This window comes from Athene noctua, chromosome 1, assembly GCF_965140245.1.
Source record: "Athene noctua chromosome 1, bAthNoc1.hap1.1, whole genome shotgun sequence".
Lineage (NCBI taxonomy): Eukaryota > Metazoa > Chordata > Aves > Strigiformes > Strigidae > Athene > Athene noctua.
The window spans coordinates 144939906-144966213 of NC_134037.1; the positions used below are offsets into that span (position 1 = coordinate 144939906).

The window sequence follows — 26308 nt, forward strand, 5'->3', positions numbered from 1 at the left end:
CTGAAATGCCCCATATGGACTGACTGAAGTTTTAAATCCATTTATCTAGTCTTGTCAACTGCATTTGCCACATCTGCAATAGCATTAGCCCAGGATGTTTTATGGGGATCGGTAATATCATTGGAGTTGCCTAGTGGTCCTTGGAGAATTCAGATACTGTCTTGATGATGTTCGGTATGTCTCTCAATGTGGTTGTATTTTCATATTAGCTAATGCATGTGCATGTTTTGCCAGCTTACTTGCCCATGTATCTTGGGAAATACTTTCTGTGAAGGTTCTTATACTGTATTTTGGAAGTGCTGTTCCAAAGACTATTTTCTTTTTTATTTGATGGCTTACATACATCAAATCCTTTCTATTTGAATAAAACCTCGAGCAGCTTGTTATAATTGATCATCTTTCTATTTGTTGCGCTTTTTTTTTTTTTCTTCACACATTCATTATGAATACCGAAGTTCACCAGGAAAATAAACCAGAGAATGTTATTACCTTTCTTTTGTGCTAGTCTTAATCTAGGTAGCAGAAAAATAGCGAGTGGGATAACATAGGGACTTTGCATTGCTTGTGCCCAGCTCCAGTCATGTGCAGCAGCAACCTGCAGCCTCAGGAGTTGTATAAGGAGGAATTATAGGTCTTGGAGTTATATAATGAATAAATATTCTAAAGAGATGGAACAGGCTGGAACTTAGTAGGCCATTTCGCTGAGTGTAGGATAATAGAAATCTTGAACTCCAACAAAGGATTATTTTGAAATAGAAGTATGTTTGGTAGTCTGCTGCTTGAAACATCTTTATGTGGAAGAGAACCGTGAATTTCTGCACAGTACCACAGGTTGTTCCTAGTAATGTCTGACAACTCCATGTCAACTCAATTCAACTCTATTCAAACTGTGTTTAGCTTAATTAAACAGCAAATAGCTAAAGGAAATCAACATGCTAACACTGAAAATTATTGTGTTAAGTTTCTAATATTTTATGTTTAGGAATATAAAACAGTAAATGATGGAATATATGCATTGTTCTCCTTAGCAAGAAATTCCCACAACTAATATTCCTGCATTTATTTATTAGTGCTTATACATTTCTCCTTATATATATAACAATAATATATTTATACATATAATATATATGTATTTGCCTGGGCAAATATCAGTTCACAGGAACCATTTTAATACATCATAGATCAAGCTAACAGAAATCAATCATTGTCCAGATTGGAAGTTATCCTAGAAACAGCTTCATTCACCAAATTTCATGTTAAAGGAAATAAAGCACTGAATAACACATCTTCAAAATAAGAATGCTGGGTGGCTGATCTATAATTTAGAGGCAACTGTGAAGATGAAAGTCTCATTTGTAGGACAGCTGGGAAATCCTTCCTAGCCACCACCTCTGAGGCAAATTAAAAATTGTTCTTCGGAAAATTAGGGAAATATTCTGCTGTATCTATGTGATAATGAGGCTTTTTTTGTAATATAATTGCACAGGTGAAAGGGAAAGGAGAACATAATAGGAACACAAATGTGATGTTTTGGTGTGGTTTATTTTTCACAGTAGGATGACCAGCTAGGACAGATCAAATGTGTGTGAGCTGTCACAGGTGCTATTATGGTGGTGTGGCTCTGAGCTGAGGAAGAAGATTCAAGAAATCCTCAACTAAGTAAAGAAAGAAAAATGGGAAAATAGAGAAGTCCTGGGATACTATTGTGGAAAGACAATGAGAATGGAAAAATAGGACAAGAAGGGACTTAGCAGTCCTGTCCTAAAATTTGGGAATTAAATAATTGAAACTACTACTGTAGAATTTGTATGGTTTTGGCTTCTTTCCAGTGTGTATTGGGATTTTCCCACAGATATTTTAGAAATGATGGCATCAGTTGCTTTATAATATGTATTTTAGCATAGATTTGTTATCTGTTTACCAGGAAAACCTGTTGGCTCATATCCAGAATTTCTCCTAAATATACTGATGTCCTGATTAGTGAGAACAGGTTAATTAGATAATTACAAACAGATATGTGGACATTATTCTGATTTAAGAAACTCTTATTTGGATTTAGTGCTTATATACTTGTTTAGTGCATCAGCAAGCTGTGTAGCTTTAGGCAAGGTGGTTGTTTGAAATTGATTTATTTAAGCTAGTGCTGCTCTTGTATATAACCTGGCTTAATTTCAGGCTAATTTTGTTTTAACTGGAATTGATTAAGAAGCTATTTAAAATAAGCTGATATAAATGGCTGTTAAGCAAAAGATGTGCAGAGATTTGCAGTCATGGAACTAAAATAGGTTAATACACACATTTAGGTGATCCATCTTTCTCTAGTAGTTACCAGAAATGTGATTAACATCAGCAAACCAAAATAAAATTGTATTAAATGTTTCCACACGGAGCACAGACAGCATGGGTTTGGATCTGCTGAAGCCTCTTACTGTGGTTTAATACAGGTTGCAGTTGTTCTCTTAGAGTTTAGCTGTGCCCGTGAATTACTGCACCTGAATTAAGTCATGGTGTAGAGGAAGGGCAAGGATCTGACATGCCTGTTGACCACGGTAACAAGTGAAGGAAGCTTACAGAAGTGCATTTTACAGTCTCATACTTACACCAGGTGAAGAACACACACAAGTGCAGTTACTATTGCTCATGATAATCTCTGACGTTGTGGCTAATCAGTCATGCTTGAACTCTGTTGTCTAGTTCTAAACATAGCCCAAGCCAAAATAAAACCAAAACCACCACCACCACCAACAAAAAACAAAAAAAGGTGAGGATTTTGAGAATATTTTTTTTTGAGATTTTTTTAACTTTTTTTCAGTCACTTCCTATTATGTATCCATTAGGAGTATGTTTCAGCTGCTGCGAAGGTGGAGTGGTCTTATTTTATAGCTGGCTATAAAAATGCAAAGCTTCAGATTAAAATATGAAGATATAGCTAAGAAAAATATTGATACACAGAATTTTCTATAGCAATTGCTGCAAAATAAAGACATTCCTTAGCCAGATATGCTGGTGTAATTCTGTGAAATCTAGGCACTGCCATGTATCATGGATATGGACAAGTGCTTTTCTAGTCTGGTGTCCTCTTTCTGACAGTGATCAATCCTAGGTGCTTGTTGTTTGTGGTCTGTATTTCTACTTGTGAATATGTGATGATGCATACTTCTCATGGGTTTTAAAGGCCCAGCCAAGAAGTTTCTAGCCCTGTCTTGAGGTGGTAGAGAGTAAAGAAAGACCTTACTGCAGGGCCATCGAAATGGGCAGGCAGGGATCCTGTGAAGATTTTCAGTCTCTTCCCAGAGGCAAGAGCAACCTTACCTACTTTTCCCATGCTGACTGGTTATTTATTATTTATAATGTGCTCTTGTTCCCTTTCACTGGTGTCACCCCTGTAAACTAATCTTTTAAATTTTCCAGAGGAGAGGGTGTGGGTTTTTTCCCTCCTTTTCTTCTTTTTATGGTTTCTGTTTTCTTATCTACCCCTGAACTAAGTCATTGCTTCAGTAGCTGATCAGTCATTTGGGATCTCTTTGACTCAGAGATGGGCTCTGTTTTCCGTATGTAGGCAAAAGACTGGCCTGTATAATAACTTTTCCATTATTTCGTATACTCATTTTCCCAGTCTTGAATATATAAACAGAGAGATAAAGTCTATAGATAAAGCCAAGCCCCTACTAATCTGTTTTCACTACTCGACATTCCTGCAGTCAAAATCGGGCTAAGTAGAAGCAAATGTAATTCCAATTTATTTTAATGAGAATTCAGGATTTTCAGATCGTGGGTGATTACAGGTGCTTCAGATACCAATTTGTTGTAAATCATTCTTGTTTTGCATAACCCCTGAACATATTAATTTGCTACTTAAAACTGCTGCTGCCTGCTGCTAACAATTAGATAACCAGCTTGTCACTCCAAGTTTTTCACAACTGAACTTGGCAATGTCTAACTCACCCTCTTTTGTCTAATCTCTCGGAATCCATCTGCAAAGAGCCAGTGTTAAATTTAGCAAACATTAAGACTGAATAATCACATGGATTCCTAACTACTCATCCAGGCCAAATCTTTTCTTGCTTAAGTTGGAACTGTTTCAAGGGGTCTTATAAAACTGAGTTATTTTAGTAATCTGGAATTCATAGAATATTTGGCTATGAAAATGTCATAGTAACTTTTTCCTGTAAATTAGGAAGGATACTACTTAGATATTGCACATGGCTTCTACTTATTACTTGGACTATGGTATCTTAGTGCAAATGAGTGTTGAGATAGTAGGCTTATTTGAAAATAATAGAAATCAGATGGGTAAAATGCTAATTAAAAGTATTTAGTCTCTCCTCCTATTGTTGTTTTATGATTATTTTCTACTGTTTTCTCTATGTCCTTAAATATTTCTTTCCCTCTGTTTATGGTCCGGTAGAAAATTCACCTTGATGTTTGCTTACAGGCTTCATTTTGAAATTATTTTGGCTGTACAATGCTTTTCTGGGACAAAAATTACCTAATCAAAAGTGTCCCTAGAAAGGACTACAGGATTTTTTTTAAAACCTTTTCTCAGAGAAAGCTCTCTTTGTAAGAAAACCTAAACTGGTCAAAGGGTAGAGAAAAATGGAGAGGGAGCTCCACTGTATCCTTTCACCATGTTTCAGACGCAAGGGGAAAATGAGATGGTTTTCCTTGGTGATAGCTGCTGTTACAGCTTTCTTAAAATAGCTGAATATTAGCCATACACAATGAAACCACCCTGAAGAAGCATTCCTAATATCTGAGAGTTGGAAGTCTTGTTATGCTCTTGCGGAGGCTGGAATCATGTTACCTTAACCTTGTGAGGTAAACGTGTTGTAATCTAGGAGTTTTAGGAGAAATATGCTTTTTATAGAATATTTTCCTTTACTACTAGCTGAGCCATAACTCCCATTCTGACTATTCTGACTTTGTTGGGCCATATATCTTCTGGTGAATTTTAGATAATTATTTTCCCCTCCTGCACATTCAGAGTGAAAGAATTGTAAGATGTGCAGAACTTGCTACGTTAGAAGAGCCAGCTCTGTGAAATGCTGTTCCTTCTTCCCGACAATTATTCATTGAGTTTTATCTTTGCTTCTGAACTTTGGAATTGTCCACCTATTAAATTGGGTGAGCGTCTCATACTAAATTGATCACAATAGTATCGGTTTCTGAGTAACTTCTGAAAAGTTGAGGAGTCAGAGAACCGTTGATACAGTTAAAGTAAAGCAAAAGGAGGGTGCCACTGAGCAGGCAAGGCAGTAACATTTCCAACTGCTTGCAGAGTAGCAGGGGGATTAATATGATTCAAGACAAATCTACAAGCATTGCAACCCTCTTTTCTAAACTGGGATTGTTGGCAGCTATTAAATCAATTGTAATTATTACAGCTCTTAACTTATTTGTCAAGAATGATAAGGGTAGTTGCTGCTAGCCTATTTCAAGTATTTGCTGTATGCACATTTAACCCAGTGTTCGCTGTAACCAAGAGAAGAGGGAATAGAGCAAAACATTCCTTAACAGCGAGTCCTACTGTAGAAGCAAAGCTTTCCTTGTTAGGGAAGAGTTAGAAAGTGAACTATAGTTGTATCAGAAAGTGACTGGCTTCTTATTCAGTGCAAATCAGTGTCACTGTTTATAGATGGACCTGAACACAGCAGCTCATAATCCCTGTCCCAAGTTGCACAGAGCAGTGGAGAAAATTGTGACAGTACTGGAGTAAGCTAACTGCTCTTACATTGTTGGCCATGCGTGGTTCAGACAAGGGCATTTAGTCAGTACTGAAGGCAGTCCAAAGGATGTTCATTGCACAGTTCATTTATAAGGTGAGAGCAAGCCAAAACAAAGGGTTGTGTGTGCCGTTTTCTTGGCACCAGGTGGGGATGCGAGTGCTTAATCAGCTGCTGTGGCGTTATGTTGGATCTGCAGTGCCAAGTTTATAACTGTGTAAGGCTGTCTTAGTCTTACTGCATGATGTCAGTACAGCAGACCACAGTCTTAGTGATACTGATGTTAGTGGAAGATCATTTCAGATTAGTTATGCTGTAATATGGCATTTCACTAATGCATTTTGACAGTACCTTCAACACACAGTTATACTTGCCTATCACAATCGCTTGTTGTATGCTTCTAATCCGACATGCAGCACCGGCAGCAAGGAGAAGAGCAAGAAAAAAGATGTATAAAAGCTTTACTGACTTACATGGGCACTGAGGTTTATATTGGCGCCAGAGCATGTTTTTGAATGTTTTTGCATTTATTGTTACGAGGTTTCTATTATACTTCCACTAACTAGGTTCATCTGTCTGAGGAACAGAGCCACTTACATAGGAGAAAAACTGCATATGGGGTGCTTACAACTGACACACACTTACTCTGTGGTTTTGGTGGTGAAATGAGAGTTTGTGATATGCTGAACCATGGCTTTGCAGAAGGACACGGTTTGAGTAACCTCTTCTAGCTGTCCAATGTTGTCCAAAGCTGAATCCTTGTGCAATCTCTAGACAATCTACACCAAGACAGCAGGTTGTCTCAGGAGCTGTCTTCCACCTGTGGTGCATGCAGCATCCCAGCTCCAGCTGTGGCCAGGAAGTTTGTATATGCTCTAACCAATCTGCAAAGCCTTTACCTCAGGTGTAGATTGCAATCTATCAGTCCGGGGTTCTCAGAAATGCAAATGGTTAGTAATGGATGTGAGATGTGTAACCACTTACTGGGTCAGGGAGGAACCTTTTCCCTGTTCTCCTCTCTGTGTCAGCTTGTGAGGACATCAGGGATTCTTAGGATCTCATTTGTCTCTAGGTTTGATATCATATTTGTTGGGGGGGAAAAAAAAATTTTCATTGCTTTGTGCACCTCAGGATCTTACTGTAAAGCAAGGTAATTGTATTACCTTCATTTTATCTATCTCAGTGTGGTTCTGGTTTAAAAATCAGAGTCTGGAAGGGGAGTTTCTAGTCCAATGCCCAGTGATGTCTACCGCTGGGCGTTCAACTGGCAATTTTTTCAAATGTAATATTTAGTGACAAAAACCTCACTGTTGAGGTAGAGGTGTTAGCTGTCTTTTTCTACCTGCCAATCCACAGAAATGTGGCACTCAGATCACAGCTAACCCTTGCAGGAGTTTAAGACCTTCGCGGGAACAAAAGCACAGACACCAGTATGGTGGTTGCTACTTGCTCTATTTATGAACTGCGCAGTTGCTTTACATACGCCTTTCCGTACATCACGAGACCTTTAGTTCACTGTTCTTTCCATACATTGTGAGATCTTCCAAGCGCCTCTATTCTTCCCGTACATTGCGAGATCTTTGCTCCCCTATTCTTCTTGTACATCACGAGATCTTTCGTGCGCCTCTCCCTACACCTCACAGTGTTGTGTATGTTGAAGACCGGTTGTCCCAATCAAAGTCATATTAATAATCATAAAATTATTTCTGTTATAACTTTATTTTTCAAGAACAGACTTTCTTTACTTGATTTTTTTCACTAGAGAAATTAGCTACTCTGTTTATGTTTAACAGCATAGTCCTTGGTATTGTTGTATGTTCTTATGCTGTATACCTCATGTCAAATAATTCAGGGATCATCTGTCCTTCATTATCTATTGCTATGGGTGAGAACTGAGTTCAGAAATGTGATCTGAGGTGGGGGGATACTTTGGTCAGTGAGGCTCTGTGCCTTTGCAACCTCCACCTATTTTGTCTCAAACCTCTGAGCAACCCAGGCTTTGCAAGGAAGTTTATGAGAATCAGGGCAGGAGGGGGAGAGCTTCTTGCTGCATGACATAGAGGGTGGTGGAAGGAAAAAAAAAAAAAAAAAGAGGACTTAGGTATGCTTTTCTTATAGCTATGCCAAAAGCAACTGGGCAAGAATATTTTTCAGTTATCTGAACTGATTTGTTTAACTTGATTTTTCAGTTATCAATAAAAAGCCCTAAATATTTTGTGTCCAGTCTCTTGGAGACAACAAACTTGATGTTTGGTTTTATGTGCTATTTTGTAGTATTTTGCTGTAAGTTTAAATTGTGCAGAGTGCTTTTTTCTAGGTGATTTTTTGTTCTTTAACATAAAATAAATAACTAGAAATACTGAGTATGTAACTTAGCCAAGAAAGAAAAAACAAAATTTCCTTGTCTTGAAATTTGCTCTACTCTCTATGTCTATAACTTGTTTTAATTTTTGCACATAATAGAAGATTTAAAAGGCTTTATGAAATGATAAAATATAGGACTTTCACTACAGTTACAACCAGACCAAAATATGTCTGTGCTTGAATATATTGGATATTCTTCAGAGGGCTGATTAAACTACTATTCTATTAATATGCAACAATTTCCTGTGTTTTATATACATCACCATGATGGTATATCACTTACAATCTAGACAGCAGTGGACTGCCCTGACCCAGTAAGATTCAGGTTTTGTTCAATATCCTACCATATAATTTACTTCATTATCAAATGTACCATCAGGTTTTATGACCTGATTTGATAAGAAGTAGTAAAATAGGTCTTTTAGAAACAGATCTCTGATCAGAGCTTTGCTAAGCAAAGTAACCAGCCATAACTTGACTTCCCTATTTCCAAGATGAAGCAGAAAAATTATTTTGAACTCAAATGCAGAGTGTGTGGCTCAAAACTGTAAGCTCCAAAGGATTCTAGAGGGAATAGGTGGGAATATTCCTAGCAGGAAAAAAAACCTCACCACAGACCTTTTCCTGCATCAGTTGGTACTGATAGATGCAGAATTTCATATCTCATGGTGGATTTGCCTAAATGCTGTTGGCTCTTGGGAGCTTTGTTATGTCCTTTCAGCCTCTTTGGTTTCTGCTTTTGAATTGTTAAAAGCAAGAAGTGGAAAAAATGAAAATAAAAACAATGGTGTAGTTAAATCCTTTGTGTTTACAGTAGTCTTCCTTCAGTCAGAAAATGGGATGATGTCTATACAGTACAAGCTTTTGTATAAAACAATGCAGAGTCATGAAATACATTTTAATGCTGTTCTCCAGTTCTTTCCCCATAAAATGTAGTGGTGTCAGTTTGCTGCTAGTGCTGAGCTTCAGTGGAATTGAAAACTGTTAATTGAACATGTGGCATTTTATACTAGCACACAGTATCATTTGTTAGAGCAAATATATACAGAATGAAACACTGGAAACTTAGATTCTCTCCTTTCTGATGAATTTTCTGCATTGCAAAGTGAATGCTGTTGGAGAATATTGAGTTCTTATTGCTGTTACTGTTTGTAAAGCTTCCTCACTACAAGGAGAGATTTAATTCTGTAGCAAATACCCTGTAAAATTCAGTACATCAGATTCTTTGTTTTCTAAACAGCTGAGATTCTACCCCCCTTGAATTCACACAGGTATCAGGCTAGTGAATTAAAATGCTGAACTGTGGGGTTTTTTTTAATTTACATTTAATTGGGTTTTTGTTCAGTGGATAATTGCTTACCCTGCAAAGCTAGACATTTTTAATACATGCATAGAAAATGCATGTTAAGTAATTAAGAGTTCTCTTTTAAAAAGGCCGCATACCAAGGAATTCCAGATAAAAGCTAAAGCATGCAATGTATAAATACTGCACTTGAGTGGTTAGATAGTTTTGCAAAAGCCTTGGGCTTTTCCTTTCAGCTGTGAGAAGATTGTCAGTGCACAGATGTCCCCAGAGGCCATAACTGTTTCATTTTCAGCCTTTCCACTGGAAGGATGAAAATACAGTCAGTTAAAAAGGCACATGAAGGAGAGAGGTTGTTATGATGACAATGAAGCTGTAATGTTTTGGTCTTCTGGTTAAAGCCTGTCTTTAATAACGACTGAAACCTCTCTTTGTGCATATTCCATGTCCTATTAAACATGGTAAAATACAGATGATAATGTCTGTTTACTTGTGATTATATGTTTAATGGCTTTAAAATAATAAAATTGTCCTCTTTTTGCATTACCAGGGCTTTTTGAATCTTTGTCCTTATGGAAATATGTGACAACTTTCACAGAATCACAGAATCATTTGGGTTGGAAAAGACTTTCAAGATCATCCAGTCCAACCATTGACCTAACACTGACAGTTCCCAACTACACCATATCCCTCAGTGCTAAGTCGTCCCGACTCTTAAACCCCTCCAGGGATGGGGACGCCACCACCTCCCTGGGCAGCCCATTCCAATGCCCAACAACCCTTTCTGAAAAGAAATGCTTCCTAATATCCAGTCTAAACCTTCCCTGGTGTAACTTGAGCCATTACCTCTTGTCCTATCACTTATTACTTGGTTCAAGAGACTCATCCCCAGCTCTCTGCAACCTCCTTTCAGGTAGCTGTAGAGGGCGATGAGGTCTCCCCTCAGCCTCCTCTTCTCCAGACTAAACACCCCCAGTTCCCTCAGCCGCTCCCCGTACGACCTGTGCTCCAGACCCTGCACCAGCTCCGTTGCCCTTCTCTGGACACGCTCGAGTCATTCAATGCCCTTTTTGTAGTAAGATCCCTTCCCTGTCCCTGCTGGCCACGCTATTGCTGACACAAGCCAGGATGCCATTGGCCTTCTTGGCCCCCTGGGCACACTGCTGGCTCCTGTTCAGCTGGCTGTCAATCAACACCCCCAGGTCCCTCTCTGACTGGCAGCTCTCCAGCCACTCCTCCCCAAGCCTGTAGTGCTGCTGGGGGTTGTTGTGGCCCAAGGGCAGCCCCCGGCATTTGGCCTTATTGAAACTCCCCCAGTTGGGCTCAGCCCATGGCTCCAGCCGGTCCAGGTCTCTCTGCAGAGCCTCCCTACCCTCGAGCAGATCAACACTCCCACCCAACTGGGTGTCATCTGCAAACTGACTGAGGGTGCACTCGATCCCCTCGTCTAGATCATCAAGAAAGATGTTAAACAGGAGTGGCCCCAACACCGAGCCCTGGGGGACATCACTCGTGACGGGCCGCCAACTGGATTTAACTCCGTTCACCACAACTCTTTGGGCCCGGCCATCCAGACAGTTTTTTACCCAGCAAAGCATGTGCCCATCCAAGCCATGAGCAGTCAGTTTTGCCAGGAGAATGCTGTGGGAAACGATTTCAAAGGCCTTACTAAAGTCAAGGTAAACAACGTCCATGATGATTATCCTCATCCAATAAGCAGGTCACCCTGTCATGGAAGGAGATCAGGTGTGTCAGGCAGGACCTGCCTTTCATAAACCCATGCTGACTGGGCCTGAGCATCTGGGTGTCCCGCATGTGTTGTGTGATGGTACTCAGGATGAGCTGCTCCATCAGCTTCCCGGGCACCAAAGTCAAGCTGACAGGCCTGTAATTTCCTGGATCATCCTTCCGACCCTTCTTATAGATGGGCGTCATATTGGCCAATTTTCAATCAGACGGGACCTCCCCGGTCAGCCAGGACTGCTGGTAAATGATGGAAAGCGGCTTGGCGAGCACCCAGCCAGCTCCTTCAGCACCCTCGGGTGTATCCCATCTGGTCCCATAGACTTGTGTGTGTCTGTGTGATGCAGCAGGGCACTGACTGTCTCCTCCTGGAATGTGGGGGGGTCATTCTCCCAGTCTCTGTCTTCTAGATGAGGAGGCTGGATTCCCTCAGTAGAACTGGTCTTGTTATTAAAGACGGAGGCAAAGAAGGCATTAAGCACCTCAGCCTTCTCCTCATCTCCTGTTACCATGTTTCCTCCTGCGTCTAGCAGGGGATGGAGGCTCTCTCTGGTCTTTCTTTTGCTGCTCACATAGAAGTATTTTTTTGTCCTTGGTTGCTGAAGCCAGATTAATTTCCAGCTGGGCTTTAGCCCTCCTGATTTCCACCCTGCATAGCCTCACAGCCTCTTTGTAATCACTGTGTGTGGCTAGCCCCTTCTTCCAAAGGCTGTAAACTCTCCTTTTCTCCCTGAGTTGCAGCCAAAGCTCCCTGTTCAGCCAGGGTGGTCTTCTCTGTCACCGGCTTCTCTTAGAGCACCTGGGTCCCGCCTGCTCCTGAGCCATTAACACTTCCTTCTTAAAGAGTGTTCCTGGACCCCTGTACCCTTCAGGACCCTCTCCCAAGAGATCCTGTCAAGCAGGTGCCTAAACAAGACAAAGTCAGCCCTTTGGAAGTCCAGGATGTCAGTTCTGCTTCCGCCTCTCCTGACCTCTCTAAGAATAGCAAACTCTATTATTTCATGATCACTGTGCCCTAGTCATTTTCCAACCGCCACATCATCCACCAGTCCTTCTCTGTTCACAAAGAGGAGATCCAGCAGGGCACTTTCTCTGGTTGGTTCACTTACCAGCTGTGTCAGGAAATTGTCTCCCACACATTCCAGGAATCTCCGGGATTGGTCCCACTCTGCTGTGTTGTATTTCCAGCAGATGTCTGGGAAGTTAAAGTCTCCCACAAGAACAAAGGCAAGCAATCATGAGATTTCTCCTAAATGCCTATAGAATATTTCATCCACCTTTCTGTTCTGGGTGGGTGGCCTATAGTAGACTCCTACTACAACATCTGCCCTGTTGGCCTTCCCCCTGATTCTAACGCAAAGACACTCTACCTTGTCTTCACTACACTTGTACTCAAAGCAATTGTAACAGTCCCTGACATACAGCGCCACCCCACCACCTCTCCTGCCTTATCTGTCCCTCCTGAAGAGCTTGTAGCCATCAACTGGCACAATGCAGTCATGGGAGACATCCCACCAAGTTTCTGTAATAGCCACGACATCATCATTTTCCTGCTGCATCATGGCTTCAAGCTCCTCCTGTTTGTTACCCATGCTGTGTGCATTGGTATACGTGCACTTCAGATGGGCTGGTGTTTTGCCCCCTTCCCCCTTAAGATCTAGTTTAAAGCTCTGTCAGTGATCCCAGCTAACTTGGGCCCCAAGAACCTTTTCCCCCTCTGGGACAGGTGCATCCCATCTAATGCCAGAAGTTCTGGTGCCCTGTATACCAGCCCATGATTGAAAAATCTGAAGCCCTGACGGTGACACCAGTCTTGGAGCCACAAGTTAATCTGTTGAGTGCTCCTGTATTCTTCTTCATCCATCCCCACAACTGAAGGGATGGAGGAGAACACAATTTATGCCCCGACCCCTTAATCAGTTTCCTCAAGGACTTGAAATCTCTCTTCATTGCTTTAGGCCTTCTCCTGGTAATGTTGTCACTACCTACCTGAAAAACCAAGAGAGGGTAGTAGTCCTTGGGTCTCACTAGAGCAGGGAGTTTTGCCGTGAGTTCCTTGACCTGGACCCCAGGGAGGCAGCAGACTTCCCTATGAAGGGGGTCTGGTCTGCGTATTGGACCTTCGGCACCCCTCAGAATGGAGTCACACACTGCAATGACTCTTCTGGGGTTCTTTTTAGAACTGGTTTTAGCAATGCTGACTTTTAGCATTGTTGACTGCACCAAGGTATTTGAAGGCTGGTAATCATGAGTTAAGCCTACATTAGCAAGTAGAGTGACCGTGTAGGAGCAGATCAGTAGTGTTAAGCAGCTGGTATGGAGGTCCCTGTGCCAATACTATAACCATTTCAGCACATACTGACAAGAGTATCTCTAGTCAGGTCCAGTAGACTTCCTGTAGCAGGGAGCGCATCTTCCAGTGTACCTATTAGTGTGCTCTGAAGACACTTTATGTTGTGAACCAGGTGATGTCAAGAGGAGAGCACTAGGATTTTGCTTTAAAAGTGCTCTCCAGATCTGAACTAAAACACTTGTGTAGATGCACCCATTAAGTGACATTAACAGCATCACTAGCAAAGCAATGGCTGTTTTTTGTATGCTGTTACAGATTACAACTGTGTTCTGATACACTGAATTACATCCCAGACAAGTAATGGCAGCAGCTTATACCACAAGCATTCTTTCATACAGTTTAAGCTCCTGTGACTGGAGCATCATTTCTCTTCTTAAGAGCTTCCTTTTCCCAGCACCACCTTTCAGTGAATTCAGGGAGCAATATGTCAACATCTGGCAGTGAAGCTAACAGTAAGGGATTCAGCAACCCTCATTCAATGAGGCATAGACACATGATTTTAGCTTTCCGTCTCCTGTTCATCTGTTTTAAAAATGACAACTTTTTTTTTTTTTTTTTTGTAAGAGAGGACAGTATAGCATCTCCAGTGCTTGTTTCCTAAACCTTGAGACTTATATTTGTCTAGCCATGTCTTGCCTGAAGTGGTTGAATTCAAAAATATCTTAAAATTGGGGAAACAGTGCACTGTCTTTTGGATACTTCTGAAAATTAGAGACAAACTGAAAGAAATAACTTTGAGATGTGACAAAGTGACATTTCATGAAAAACGAATGTATAAATATTCTAACCACTGGCCATTAATTGAGCTTTTTTTATTTTTTTATTTTTTTACCAGCAGATGGAATATTTCAGTGTTATAAAATCGATTTTTTTATTATGTTAGTGGGCTGCTCATGACAGGTACTGGATTAACAGCTCCAGAAACCAAAGTCTTCTCTCTTTATCAACAAAACAGGTTCAGCGAGGGCATAAGGAACATAAGCTTTCCCCACACTACTCAAGCAGTATGCCTCAACCCTGACCCGAAAGAATATCTCTAAGGGGAAAGGCATTTGTTAAATTTCTTTTCCAATTAATTTGACAGCTCTACTGAGACTACTAACAAAAGTACTAATTCATGCTAATTGCAGTAGTGGACCTATGTCATTGGGGAGCTGGGCTAAGCTCTTCATAACATTACACAACCCACCAGGCAGCATTTTGATTAGGAGGTGTCACTGGAAGAAAGAACATTGTATTTGGAGCCTGTTCTGCATTAATTTTTTCACCCACAAGCTGTGGACAGTAATGCTCCTCCTGTATGCATTAACAAGGGTAGAAAGTTGCAAAAGAACATTCAGCCTCAGTAAATGCAAAATCGTCTTCCTTCTCTCCTAGAGAGCAAATGTAGATTTTTTTGTACATCTGGATTAGCTGTTTTGGCTTGGGATATGTGCATTGATACAACAACTGGAAGAGGTAAGCCTAGTCAATGGATAGCTGGAAATAAAAAATGAAACAAAGCCCCAAATGTGTTAGAAACAAAGGGTAGGGGATAAAATATGGTACAATATATAAATCAGGTAGTTTCATCAGAAACGTTATGAAAAGAATAAGAACATTTTCCACCTGATAAATGACACTGTAGACTAGAGATGACTATAATCAAAGGCATAGAAGATATTTCTATAAAAGCTGATTGAAAATTTTCTGTTTGTTCATCACAGAGAAGATGAGTTCAAAATAGATCTTTGTAATGTAAGGAATGGCTTAGAGAGGATACATCAGGAGCAGCTGGTCTCCCTGTTTCATAATAAAAACCAAGGATACATTGATTTGGCTTAAAAGCTACCAAATCTGAAGGTAAACTGAAGGAAGGATGTATTTTTTCACTTCACATTGACTATCTAGGCTGGAGAGGAAAGTCAGAGAAATTCATTGAGACCAATAATTCACGAAATTCTACATGATATTCTATATGAAGAATGGATATTCTACATGAAGAACAGTACAATAGAGGATTATTGTAATTAATCTTTGTTTTAAAAAAATAGCAGATATATATAGAACCTTACATTCTTAGGTTTTTGAAATAGTATCTAGGTTGTAGGGATGAGTATGAAATAATGAGGTATGGTAAATGATCATCCCCTGTTGGCCTTTCTCTTGTACTTTCAGATGGTGCTACCATTAGATGCAAGATAGGCGCATGGGCAAATGCTAGGGCTAGATGTAATCTGTATGACAGTTAATTTGTTGTTCTTTATTATATTGCCTTTCATACTGTTAATCTGGCCTGGCTCAGGCACAGGGAAAATATATAAACATCCCTAGGTTATGAAAGCTGTTTTTCACTTATTAGCTAAATCTAGCCTGGGAGGATTACTGGGCACTATCTTGATTTTTTCCACTGAGATGGAAAACAAACATCTTCCCAAGAGCCCGTGTCCTGTGGGACAGAGGCTGCCATGTCTACCAGATCTGTTTGGTTTGCTTTGGAGGCAGGGGGGTGGGGGTGGAGGTGGGTGGGGTTGGTTGTTCTTATTTGTGGTTTTGGATTTTTAAATGTTCTGGCATATAGAGGGGAGATTGAGAAAAGACCAGACCAGTACCACGGTTATCCCTTTGTGGTACGCTCAGCCTGATGTTAGAAAACATTTATTGTTTGTAGCTGTTGGGATCCTACGTCTAGTTTGCTCTTGAGGCATCCATAGTGTAATTTTAGTTCAAGGAAAAAGTATCTCTTTACTTTTTATCCTTGACAAGTGGTCATTTCAAACTTCCTTGTGTGTGTGTTTATACAACTTTTTTTTTCCTGTTTGAGTTGATACTGATGGGGATTTTTTTCCTGGTATTTCTTTAATTTGGATTTTTTTTTTTACATTGCTTCTTGAATTAGGAAGTTATTTTTCATCTCTGTGTGGATTAAATTAAATTTAAAAAAAAACCAGAACATGGAATTACTTTGTTTGACAAAATGATAGCTTAATACATTGTAGTATGTCCAGGCTTTGCTTCAGGAAAACATCTTGTTTAGGGAAAGTGACAGTGCTTATAAACATGGGTTTATTAAATTCCCTGTTTAAATACTTGTTTAAGTGTTTCACTGAGTATGGGTGGAATGAAGGTAGAACTTTGTTTATTTTGCTTTAATTCTGAATCAAGGCTGTGGTTCTCAATGTTTTCCTATTAATGAAAGATTTCTTTTCCCCAAAAGTGCCTGCAAATAAGCTGAAATGCCTTATGTATTTTGAAATAAGATATCTGTGTACCCACAAGCAAGAACATCTTTGCTGTAATGCTGTGTTTTAGACCTACTATCATTGACATTGCACTTTCAACAATATTGCTGGTAGCAATCACGGCTGTAATGCACTTCATAAAAAGAGATACAGAAGCCTGCAAGGCATAATGTGGAGCTATTACAGACTGCGGTTGAAAGGTGCAGTGTTATTCCCTCAGGATAAAGCTATCTCTTATGTACATATAATTAATATGTCTGCCAGTAACAGTTATTAAACAAAGAACAGGAATTGTTTCTGCTGAATGACTTGACCTGGGAGTAAAGCCAATTTAAAAAGCATCTGATTAAAATATGTTAAGGTCACAGATCACTATAAAGTATGAAGCGGGTAGGAAAAAGAGAAAATTTACTCATGAGTAAGATTAAATACTACTGAATGTATTTTTTTTTTGTGCTAGCAGCAGCTTTCAGGTGTAAAAACTGAAAAGTTCTGAATCCAAACAGTATTTTTCTAGAGGCAATTCAGTGTCACATTGCACTGAATCCTTGCCTCGTGCATACCACACGGTCCATCCTCCTAGCACAAAGGCTGGAGTCGTTGGAAAGAGTGGAGATCACTTCCTGAGCCCTCAGATTTTTGGCCTCTTACTGTTGGAGAAGGCTTAGGGCTAAGAAAGAAATTGCATCAGTTTTAATTGTTGATTTCTTCTAGCAGTGGATAGCTGCAGTAGTTCTTCAAACCTGTCAGCACCTTTGGCTGTGATTACTGTATTTTGCAGTCTAGAGATGCAAAAGTATACATGATGCATGTTTCCCTCTGCAGTAGTTTCCCCCTCAAAGATAAGTTATAGTAATAAATAGTTGCATTTTTCCAGCACTATTGCACAGCTAATAATAAAATAAGTGGTAGGAATAAACTTTAGCATTTAAAATGCAACATTTTGGTTTATGTCTGCATTTTCAGAGTAAAAAGTACGTCTCATGAATAGAAAAGACAATTTGAAATTTTATTGTTTGCTTGTAAGGCTTAGCAAAAATGGCTAGCTTGCTTCTGCTGCTGGTCCCAGCACTACCTGTTTTGTAATTATTTCAGGTGTTTTGTATAGTGTGCTGAAGACTACAGGGAAGGCAATGTAAGAATACAGAGAACACTAAGAATAGTTGTAAGTTTTTATTTCTCCAACAAACAGAATAGAGGCTGCCCCTGCCACTGCCTCCTCTTTCTCCTCCCTGGCACTCACAGGGAGTTGTCAAAGTATAGCAGTGACATTCAGCCCTGTACCTCTATTTCTACTGTAAGGTAGTACTTAGCTTTGAGACTTACTCCCTTAAGTGGTGTCTTACTGTTTATTCAGATCTGGTGACAAAAATTGTGCCTTAAGTTCAATGGAAATAAGAATCAAAAATACACTGTAATTTTTAGAAGCCTATCTGGGCTTGGTCGGTGTGCGGGAAGGTACCTAGAGACCCAAGAGAGAGAGAGGATGCGCACATATAGAACACCATAGATTATGTGGCTTTTCATATACTAATGGACAGTGGGAGCTGCTGAAGATGGTTTCCCTGCTCTGAGGGATTTTGTAGGAAACGTACATTATAAAGTATTGTTTCCTGCTGAGCAGGGTTCTGTAGTGAACAAGGGAGGAAAAGATGAGACAATTTCAGTGTTGTGAATGACATGTGATACAAACTGAGGGTGGGATGACTCAGGACAGAATTCTGCCTTCATTCCCTACACTTCATGTATCTGAGCCAGAACTATACCGTATCTATCTAATGTTATTTTTAACATAGCAAGACTAACATGTATGGCTGGGTATAATTTATGACGGAAGTGTGAAATGAATAGTTTTTAAATCTTCATTTAAAGTTAATCACGATTTTCACCTTTTTGTTGTTTCTCAAAGATATAAAAAAGCACAAGAAGGGAAAGAAGTATAAAGAATATAAAGATTATAAAATGGTTTTGAAAGTTTTATAAGGTAAATCTATGCTGCTTATTATGCTATACGTTTTCACAAGCTGACAGCTGTGTTACAGTTCGTTTTGCATATGCGCGTGTATGTATGGGTGGGTGAACGTGCAATTCTGTTACTGGTGATAAACATAATGCTGTTAGCATCTCTAGAGCATAACTGTAATATGCGTAGCGAGAAAAAAGAGCCGTGGTAAGTTCTTTTAAAAGGGACTTGAGAACACTGCAAAGATGAAAGGCTCTACATGGGCATAGAGGTGAGCCAGTCGGTAGCATTCACTTCCCAGCACACCTGCACAGGCAAAGGTCACCCTGTGGCTTCAGGTCCAGCATAAGCACCTCCACTGCTCGCTGGCATTGCTGTTTTCACAGTGAGAATAGTTTGCAAAGCCTCTCTAACACGGACCACACGCATGGGAGATGCTTCCCTGTCCTCTATCCAGGGGACAGGGACAGGAGGCTTGTCAAAGGGTTGCTGTCATCCATCTTCCTAACACATGCTATGAGGAAATGTTAAGGTATCCATGAGCTGTACAGGCTTATGATTGAATTAGCTTCTTTTCTATATGCTGCAGTTTAGTGCCACAATGGCATTTCACTCCCAGGCTATTTTATCGAGTAGCAGATGAACAACAGAAGGAAACACTCGATTGCTTGGTGGATGCTGCCCGTTGCACGCCTGGTTTTATGGCTGTGTATATCTGCTTCCAGTGCATTGCAATGCTTGAGTCTTGCCTCAGAAGCATCACACCTCTACTCAGAGCACAAAAAGCAGAGTTCCTGTAGGACTGGGGACTGCAGCTCATTTTCCAAATAAAGAGTTGCTTTGACCTTGTACAGGGAAATGGGTCTTGTCAGGCCTGGAGTACCAAGGCTGGGAAGTGATCTGCTCAGGCAGCAGAGGCTCAGGTCGTTAGCTGATATTTGCGGCTGGGAATTGGTGGTAGTTCTCTGTGTATAGGGGGCTGCAGGGTCTGAATACTAAAATGTTCCTATTGACTAATAGCTTTATATTTTAATCTAAAATTCATTCAAATTAAAATGAATCATTCAACCCTTAATTAGGACCGTGCTTTCATCTCAAACAGGTCAGAGGAAAAATTCATTTTGCTGTGGAAAAGACAGTGACATTCCTTGAAGTGGTAACTACCATAGATTGTTCCATGTATTTGTTGTTTTGGGTTTTTTTTTCCACTGAAATAACTTTCCCCACTCTCTGTCTCTGAGACAGGCTCATCAGTTATAGCTCAAGGAAATTCATTTTCGATATGGTAACACAGACAACTGCAGTCCTGAATTCTTACCAGTAGGTGACTTTGATAAAGTCAGTGTGGCTCGCACTCAAATAAAAGAGACTGAAATCACATTGCATACAATTTTAAAATAATATTGTAGCTTGGATTTACCACAGGAGTCACCAGGGACAACAGGTATTGGGCATCTGACGTGAGGAGACCTGAAAAAGCCGAACTAGACAAGCCTTGTACAGTTTATATCATGTATGTAAAAAGTCTCAAGATTTCTTTTACTTACTTTTAGTGTACCAAGAGGTTTTTCTTCCGGGCCCATTGCATCTACTTCCTCTCACATCATTACCCCTCGTGAAGGAAAGGAAAATTTCTTAGCTTTTAGAAGAAGGTGTAGAAAAAAAGTAACTGCTGTTCACAGCTGGTTCCCGTGCTGAGATTACAGATTCTGTGAAGACTTCCTATGCTAGTCCTCCTGTTTTCAATATGACTGAAACCAAAGCCATGGTATTCACCTCAAAAAGTCAAACCTTCTTCCATCAATTCATGTAATCCAATTTTTCTGACACACACATGAAAAAAGAATGCCTTTTGAAGTAAAGGCTTCACTTTCTTCCTCTTATATATCAGAATTAAAAAATGACTAGGAAAAGAATAATAGTGGGTACATTGACAACATTTTCTATTGGCACCCCTCTTTCCAAGCTTCAATTTCAAGTATAATTGCATTTTTCTTTCTCCTTTGGGCTGCAGTTGTGAATATTTTTAAATTGCTCTGACAGACAAAGACAGAAAGTGTGAGACAGCCTGAGGGGAAGGCATGAGATTGGGATGCCCTTGCTAGGGCATACCAAGGCAGCAGGGATACGACCAGCTCATCCCCCCACCCCAACTGCTCACTCTGTACCGCGATAGCAGAAGTGTGAAATGATGAAATCCCTGTCCCTCTGGGGGAAAAAAAAAAAAAAAAAAAGGCAGATCTCATGTTATCAGCGTGCTTCCTGCATGCTTCTCTTTTTTTATTCCCTTTTTCCCTGGCCCCACACCACCACCACCTTTACTTAAATGTGGTCTACGAGTTTTCACCTGAGGGACGAGACTGGCATTTATTAAAGGAGTAGTTTGATTCCTTCCTTTCTCTTTCTCACCCCACAAAATCTGTCTGTTTCTTACGCAAGCTGAAAATGTTAGTGGTAGGTGCTTTGAAAGTATCCAAAATAAATAGTTTTACTGTAGTTCCATGCTGTAAATGAATGCTCATATGTTACGATGCTGTGAATAAATTATGCTTAATAAGCAGTGGAAATTCTGTCTTTTGGGAAGACCAACCACATGACAAGGGTTCAGTTTTAGGTTATTCATATTTTTCCAATCTTTACAGTAAATCAGTATATAAAATTATTTTAAAAAAATTGTATTGTATGCATTCATAAATACATGTTTGTCTTGCCTGTGCTTGCCCATAAATGTGAAAATGTCCCTTTAAGCTGAGTAAATATGATTAAGCAAAACCATTTGAGTTTAATACCTGTCAGTAAGCTTCCACAGGAAGTTTTGTAATGAGCTGGACAGATGTAGTGTGATGTTTATTCCTTAATGTGTTTCCTTAGTTACTTGTGCTGGTAAGAGCAAGATTGGCATCTGTTCTTTTCTGACTGGTTCCTTGTCTTAGGTCCAGGAACAGCTGTGCAGTGGCCAGAGGGGAGTTTGAGTCTCCTCTGTCAGGCAGAGGGAGACCCAGGAGGCTTGCTGTAGGTAGGACACATTTGGGAGGGAATGAGATTTGAGTCTTAAAAGGCTGCAACAATAACAACAAAACCAAAAAAGCCAACAGAGTTTCCTGCTGCATTTTCACCTAGTGGAGGTGTTTAAGGGTAGCTTAGGTTTCCTTTATTTTCTCAAGTTAAACAGAAATCCCCAAACACCTTTGCAGCCTTTGAGGGGACGGAAACACAAGAAATGCTGTCTGAAGGAGGATAGGCTGTGCCAGATCAGGCAGGTTGGCACTAGGCTCTGCGAACTTTGCCACAAGGTCATTTTTAGCAATCCTGCTTTCACAGATTGCCTGTTGGACCCCCGCCTCAGAGACTCAAACTCGGGATTGTTTCCTCAGGCCTTTCGGGAGAGAACTACAAGTAGGAGGTGTCTTTCCTTTGCTAGTGTGGAAGCCGGAGGTGGCAGGTGCAGCCAGGAGCTTGAGTTGCAAGGGCTGCGAAGTGCTGAGGAGTGGCTGAGATTAGCGCTTCCTTGTGAAACCTTTCACGCTTCTCACATTGTGTTCGATGCAGTGTGAAGAGGGTTTCCTTTATTAACATGTTTCAGAGTAGGACAGACGACTGTACAGGGGTTTGTTCTCTCTCTCTACTTGCCAGTGCGTTTCACTCAGGTGTGTGGCACCAGAAACTAATCAACAAATTCGTCTAACCCAGATACTCAGTTAGTTTTTGGTTATAGACAATAATGTGGAAGCTAAACATCCAGTTTAATGCTGCAGCTTCCCTCTCTCCTTCATCACTTACAGACATGCTGGGATTTTTATTCTGACTTTTTTCTACCTCACGCTGCCCATCCAAACACTTTTCTGTTTGGGCAGTGCATGAATGAACACAAATGACCACATGGTCTTGTATCTTGGATTTTATACTACGTTTATAACTCAGTTCATCTCTATAAGCGAAACCGAAAAGTGTGTCCTTGTTTAGGTTTATGCTAAGACTGTTGAACCCATTCTTTTGCCTTCAAATTAGCACTTAATTCAGTGACAGGTCCTGGGAAATTTTATCTAAGCTTAACTGTCTGGGCCTCAGACACAAAAAGTTGTGTTTTTCTTTGTAGTACTCATTTTTCACATTATATTTGTAATGAGAATATACTGGAGTTTTCCTAGTGTTCTTGTGCATCAGGCAGTGTTAGCTGTGGAACCAAAGTGTAGCTAAAGGTGAATGCATTTTAATATGTGCTCCCTTTTGTTATGTTGTCTGTATGGATGCTCTAGGTTTGAGCACAGACCTCCTGGTGACCGGTGTCAGACAGAATGCTTTTACTTGGTAAATTCTATATATTTGGAAAAGGACACATGTCCTGGGGGGGGAAGCAGCAGATGAACATACAGTCTACTGATTCTTATCTGGTTTTCGTCTCTTTTTTTTTTGGCTGGTGATAGAATCTTAGAAGTCAACAGTGTTATTTCACTGCATGGGTTTTTCATAAAAATTTCTCTGTGAAATTGTTCATTCCTGTAACTTACTTCAAAGGCTGTTTTCTTCTGATACAAACATGGTCCCGAATCGGTCTAAAATGCAGCAGGAGTCAAAACAGAGGGATTGTGCCAGTGATAATGAAACATCACACCCAGAGTTTGTCCGAAGAAGCTTTTGTGGGTTCAAGAACCGTCCCTAGAGACTGGGTTAATGTAAAAAACATCCTCCTCGTACAGACCATGAGAGTTCCTGATAGTATCAGAAGCAGCTCATTGAGCCTGATGCATGGTCCTTGAGAAATGGAATAGATCTTTCACTGTTCAGGTTATTTTATTGGTTTTGTCTTGCTTAGTCCTGCTGAACTTGAGAGACGTAGTTTGCAATTAGTGCGCCCTTGTAAGCAAACCTTGGCAGCAGAGAAAGGATAAAGCTAGCTTCTTATGCAGGATAGGGCCAATGGTTTGGTAAATTAACACAAGGAGAAGAAAAATAAGTGAAGTCCTCAAAATGCAGCATAGAAAATGTTTCTTCTTAGTGATGCAATACACTGTTTTGTTTTCCAGGCAGAATTAAATGTAAGTCCAAGCTGATGCATGAAGAGCTCCATTCTACCAAGATGTTTTATTTCCATTAGCTTTCTCATTATGAGAAAAATCTGTATTTTTAGACCATAAATGTCTGCAAAACATGATCTACATATGGATAGGTCCCAGGGCAGTAACAAAGTCACATGTTAAAATTGAGGAGATGTCCATGGAATTTAAAACTATACTCCTATTATTTTGCAGCTTGTCGACCTGGGTTCTACAAAGCTTCTGCTGGCAATGTGAAGTGTGCCAAATGCCCACCTCACAGCTCCACCTATGAAGATGCATCTCTGAACTGCAGGTGTGAAAAGAATTACTTTCGCTCTGAGAAAGACCCTCCATCCATGGCTTGCACCAGTGAGTAGCACCATTATGCTCGGGGCTGTCATTTTTGCTCCTCCATCTCTATTTTAGCATCTTGCTTGCTTTCTCTCATGTCCCACTGCAGTCAGCCATCCACTGCCTCCCATGTCTTCTTACATGTTGGACAGGCTACCAAAAATTGGTGGGCTGGGTTTATGTCTCTGTTTTCGTTTTCTCCTTGTTCTCTATCAGAGTTGAGAAGGAGAGCTAGGATTTTTAAATTGCTACTGATATTTTCAGCCCTCAGTCCTGAACTGCACCCTGAGGGTACTGTCTGTCTATAAGAAAACATGGTCCTTGATGGTCTAGGGCTGTAGGCCAATGAAATATTTCAGGACTCTCTACAGGAAATAACTAGGAGAGTTTGGTTATTTGTGTTTTTGACTTTTGTATTTTTACACCCTTTTTAGAGCCCATCTTAGAGCACTACAGAAAATCTCACCCCTCTGATTTCCTGTTTCCTTTTATAGGACCACCATCTGCTCCAAGAAACGTTATCTCTAACATCAATGAGACGTCTGTTATCCTGGACTGGAGCTGGCCTCTTGACACTGGAGGTCGGAAAGATGTCACTTTCAACATCATTTGCAAAAAATGTGGAGGAAACATCAAGATGTGTGAGCCATGCAGCGACAATGTCCGATTCTTACCCCGTCAGGCTGGACTCACCAACACCACAGTGACAGTAGTGGACCTTTTGGCGCATACCAATTACACTTTTGAGATTGATGCAGTCAACGGGGTATCTGACTTGAGTACACCTTCCAGACAGTTTGCTGCTGTCAGCATCACAACTAATCAGGCTGGTGAGTCTCTTTCTGCTTACCCTTTCTTTGCTCAAAACTACTGAGGTTGTAGTAACCTTTGTTTCCTTTCCCTGTTTTACAGGAGCTACTCTGACTGCTTGTGTGCTAGGACAACTAATTGACTTGAATATGTTAGTAAAAGTAAAAGCAGAAACAAACCCAGTGTGTGTTGCTGTCAAAGGGCTTGGCAGCATGATTGTTATGATTAACTCCCAGTTCCCAGTTAACACTCTAATAGCAGACTCATATGATTCCTTAGCCAGAATGTGTTTTATTAATAAAACCAGATTTAATAAAACACTCATTTCAATAATCTCCAACATAAATTACTGTAGTAATCTTAGTGATTAATTTTGATTAAATAGAAGTGAAAAAATGCTTTGATGTTAGACACGTAAAAAGCTAACATTAAATTAGAGAGGTTTAAAACACTGGGGGTTTTTTTCCTCTTTACAAGTTGTCTCACCAGCTCTGAATTATTGCCAACATGATGGGGGTGTGGAGCTGAATACTGAATTAGATCCTGGTGTCGTAGATGATAGTGTACAAAGGGACTGCTCCGCTTCTGTGGAGACTTATTAAAGTCGTTGAGGCCCTGCGTGAGCACAGCAGTATGCCCTGACTGTTGGATCCGAGCTTTTGTCACTGCTGCACTATTCTACCATTTGCTTCTCATTTGACAAGGTTCCATTTATCTTAAAGATGTGAAGAATTTAGGCTCTTCTCTAGCATTTGTTTAGGTACCCTTTTTTTAGGAGCAGTGTTTTCCAGTGAAGAAAAAGACTAGGTCCTGAAATTTCTGTAGTTCTCCCACCTCCTTGTATCCCACACCCATCCCCAAAATACCTACATTTCTGTCTTCCTCAAAGCACAAACCAAGTTAACATTATTCTAAGTAGACGTTCTCTAGTAAGCTACACTATTGCAACGTTTTTCACTATAGAGGATATATCTCTTCTCCTCAGATCACAGATCAGCTTTAGTGGGAGGCATATAAATGTGAGAACAGACTGTTTCCTGACAGCAGTCACTACATTTCCAAGTGCTCTGGAGGACTGTCTAACTATGCAGTAGGCAGACAGAGACTAATCTATCCAACTGAAACATCTTCTCGTGATCTCTTTCTCATCTAGGCATTGCTTTCAGCTCTGAAACTTGAATTTTATGCCCATTCCAAACAATCTGCTACTGTTACAATTACATTTTTTTGAGATTTGTGTCAGTGACTTAACAACCTTTGTTTAGTAGCTCTCTTTTCTTCTGTTATTTTATACAAGCGATATTGCCTTTCAGCCTGTTCATCACCGTAGCAGTTAGAAATCACCTGGGGACGCTCCTGTCTAGGATCAGTGAAAGGTATTTCTCTGCAGAGGCCTCCTGTTTCGCAGTGTGCTTCCCCAGGGTCCAGAGCTGGCTGCCAT

At 40.4% G+C, this 26308-nt stretch overlaps 1 protein-coding gene across 1 annotated transcript in view; it reads left to right on the forward strand.

Annotated features, from left to right (window-relative positions):
• The window catches only part of EPHA3 (EPH receptor A3), a 237180-nt gene that overhangs the window by 130755 nt on the left and 80117 nt on the right, over nt 1–26308 (forward strand). Inside the window, exons 4-5 of the mRNA XM_074900579.1 lie at nt 23920–24075; nt 24552–24887. Of these exons, the coding sequence (XP_074756680.1) occupies nt 23920–24075; nt 24552–24887 (492 nt within the window). The remainder of the gene's footprint in view (nt 1–23919; nt 24076–24551; nt 24888–26308) is intronic.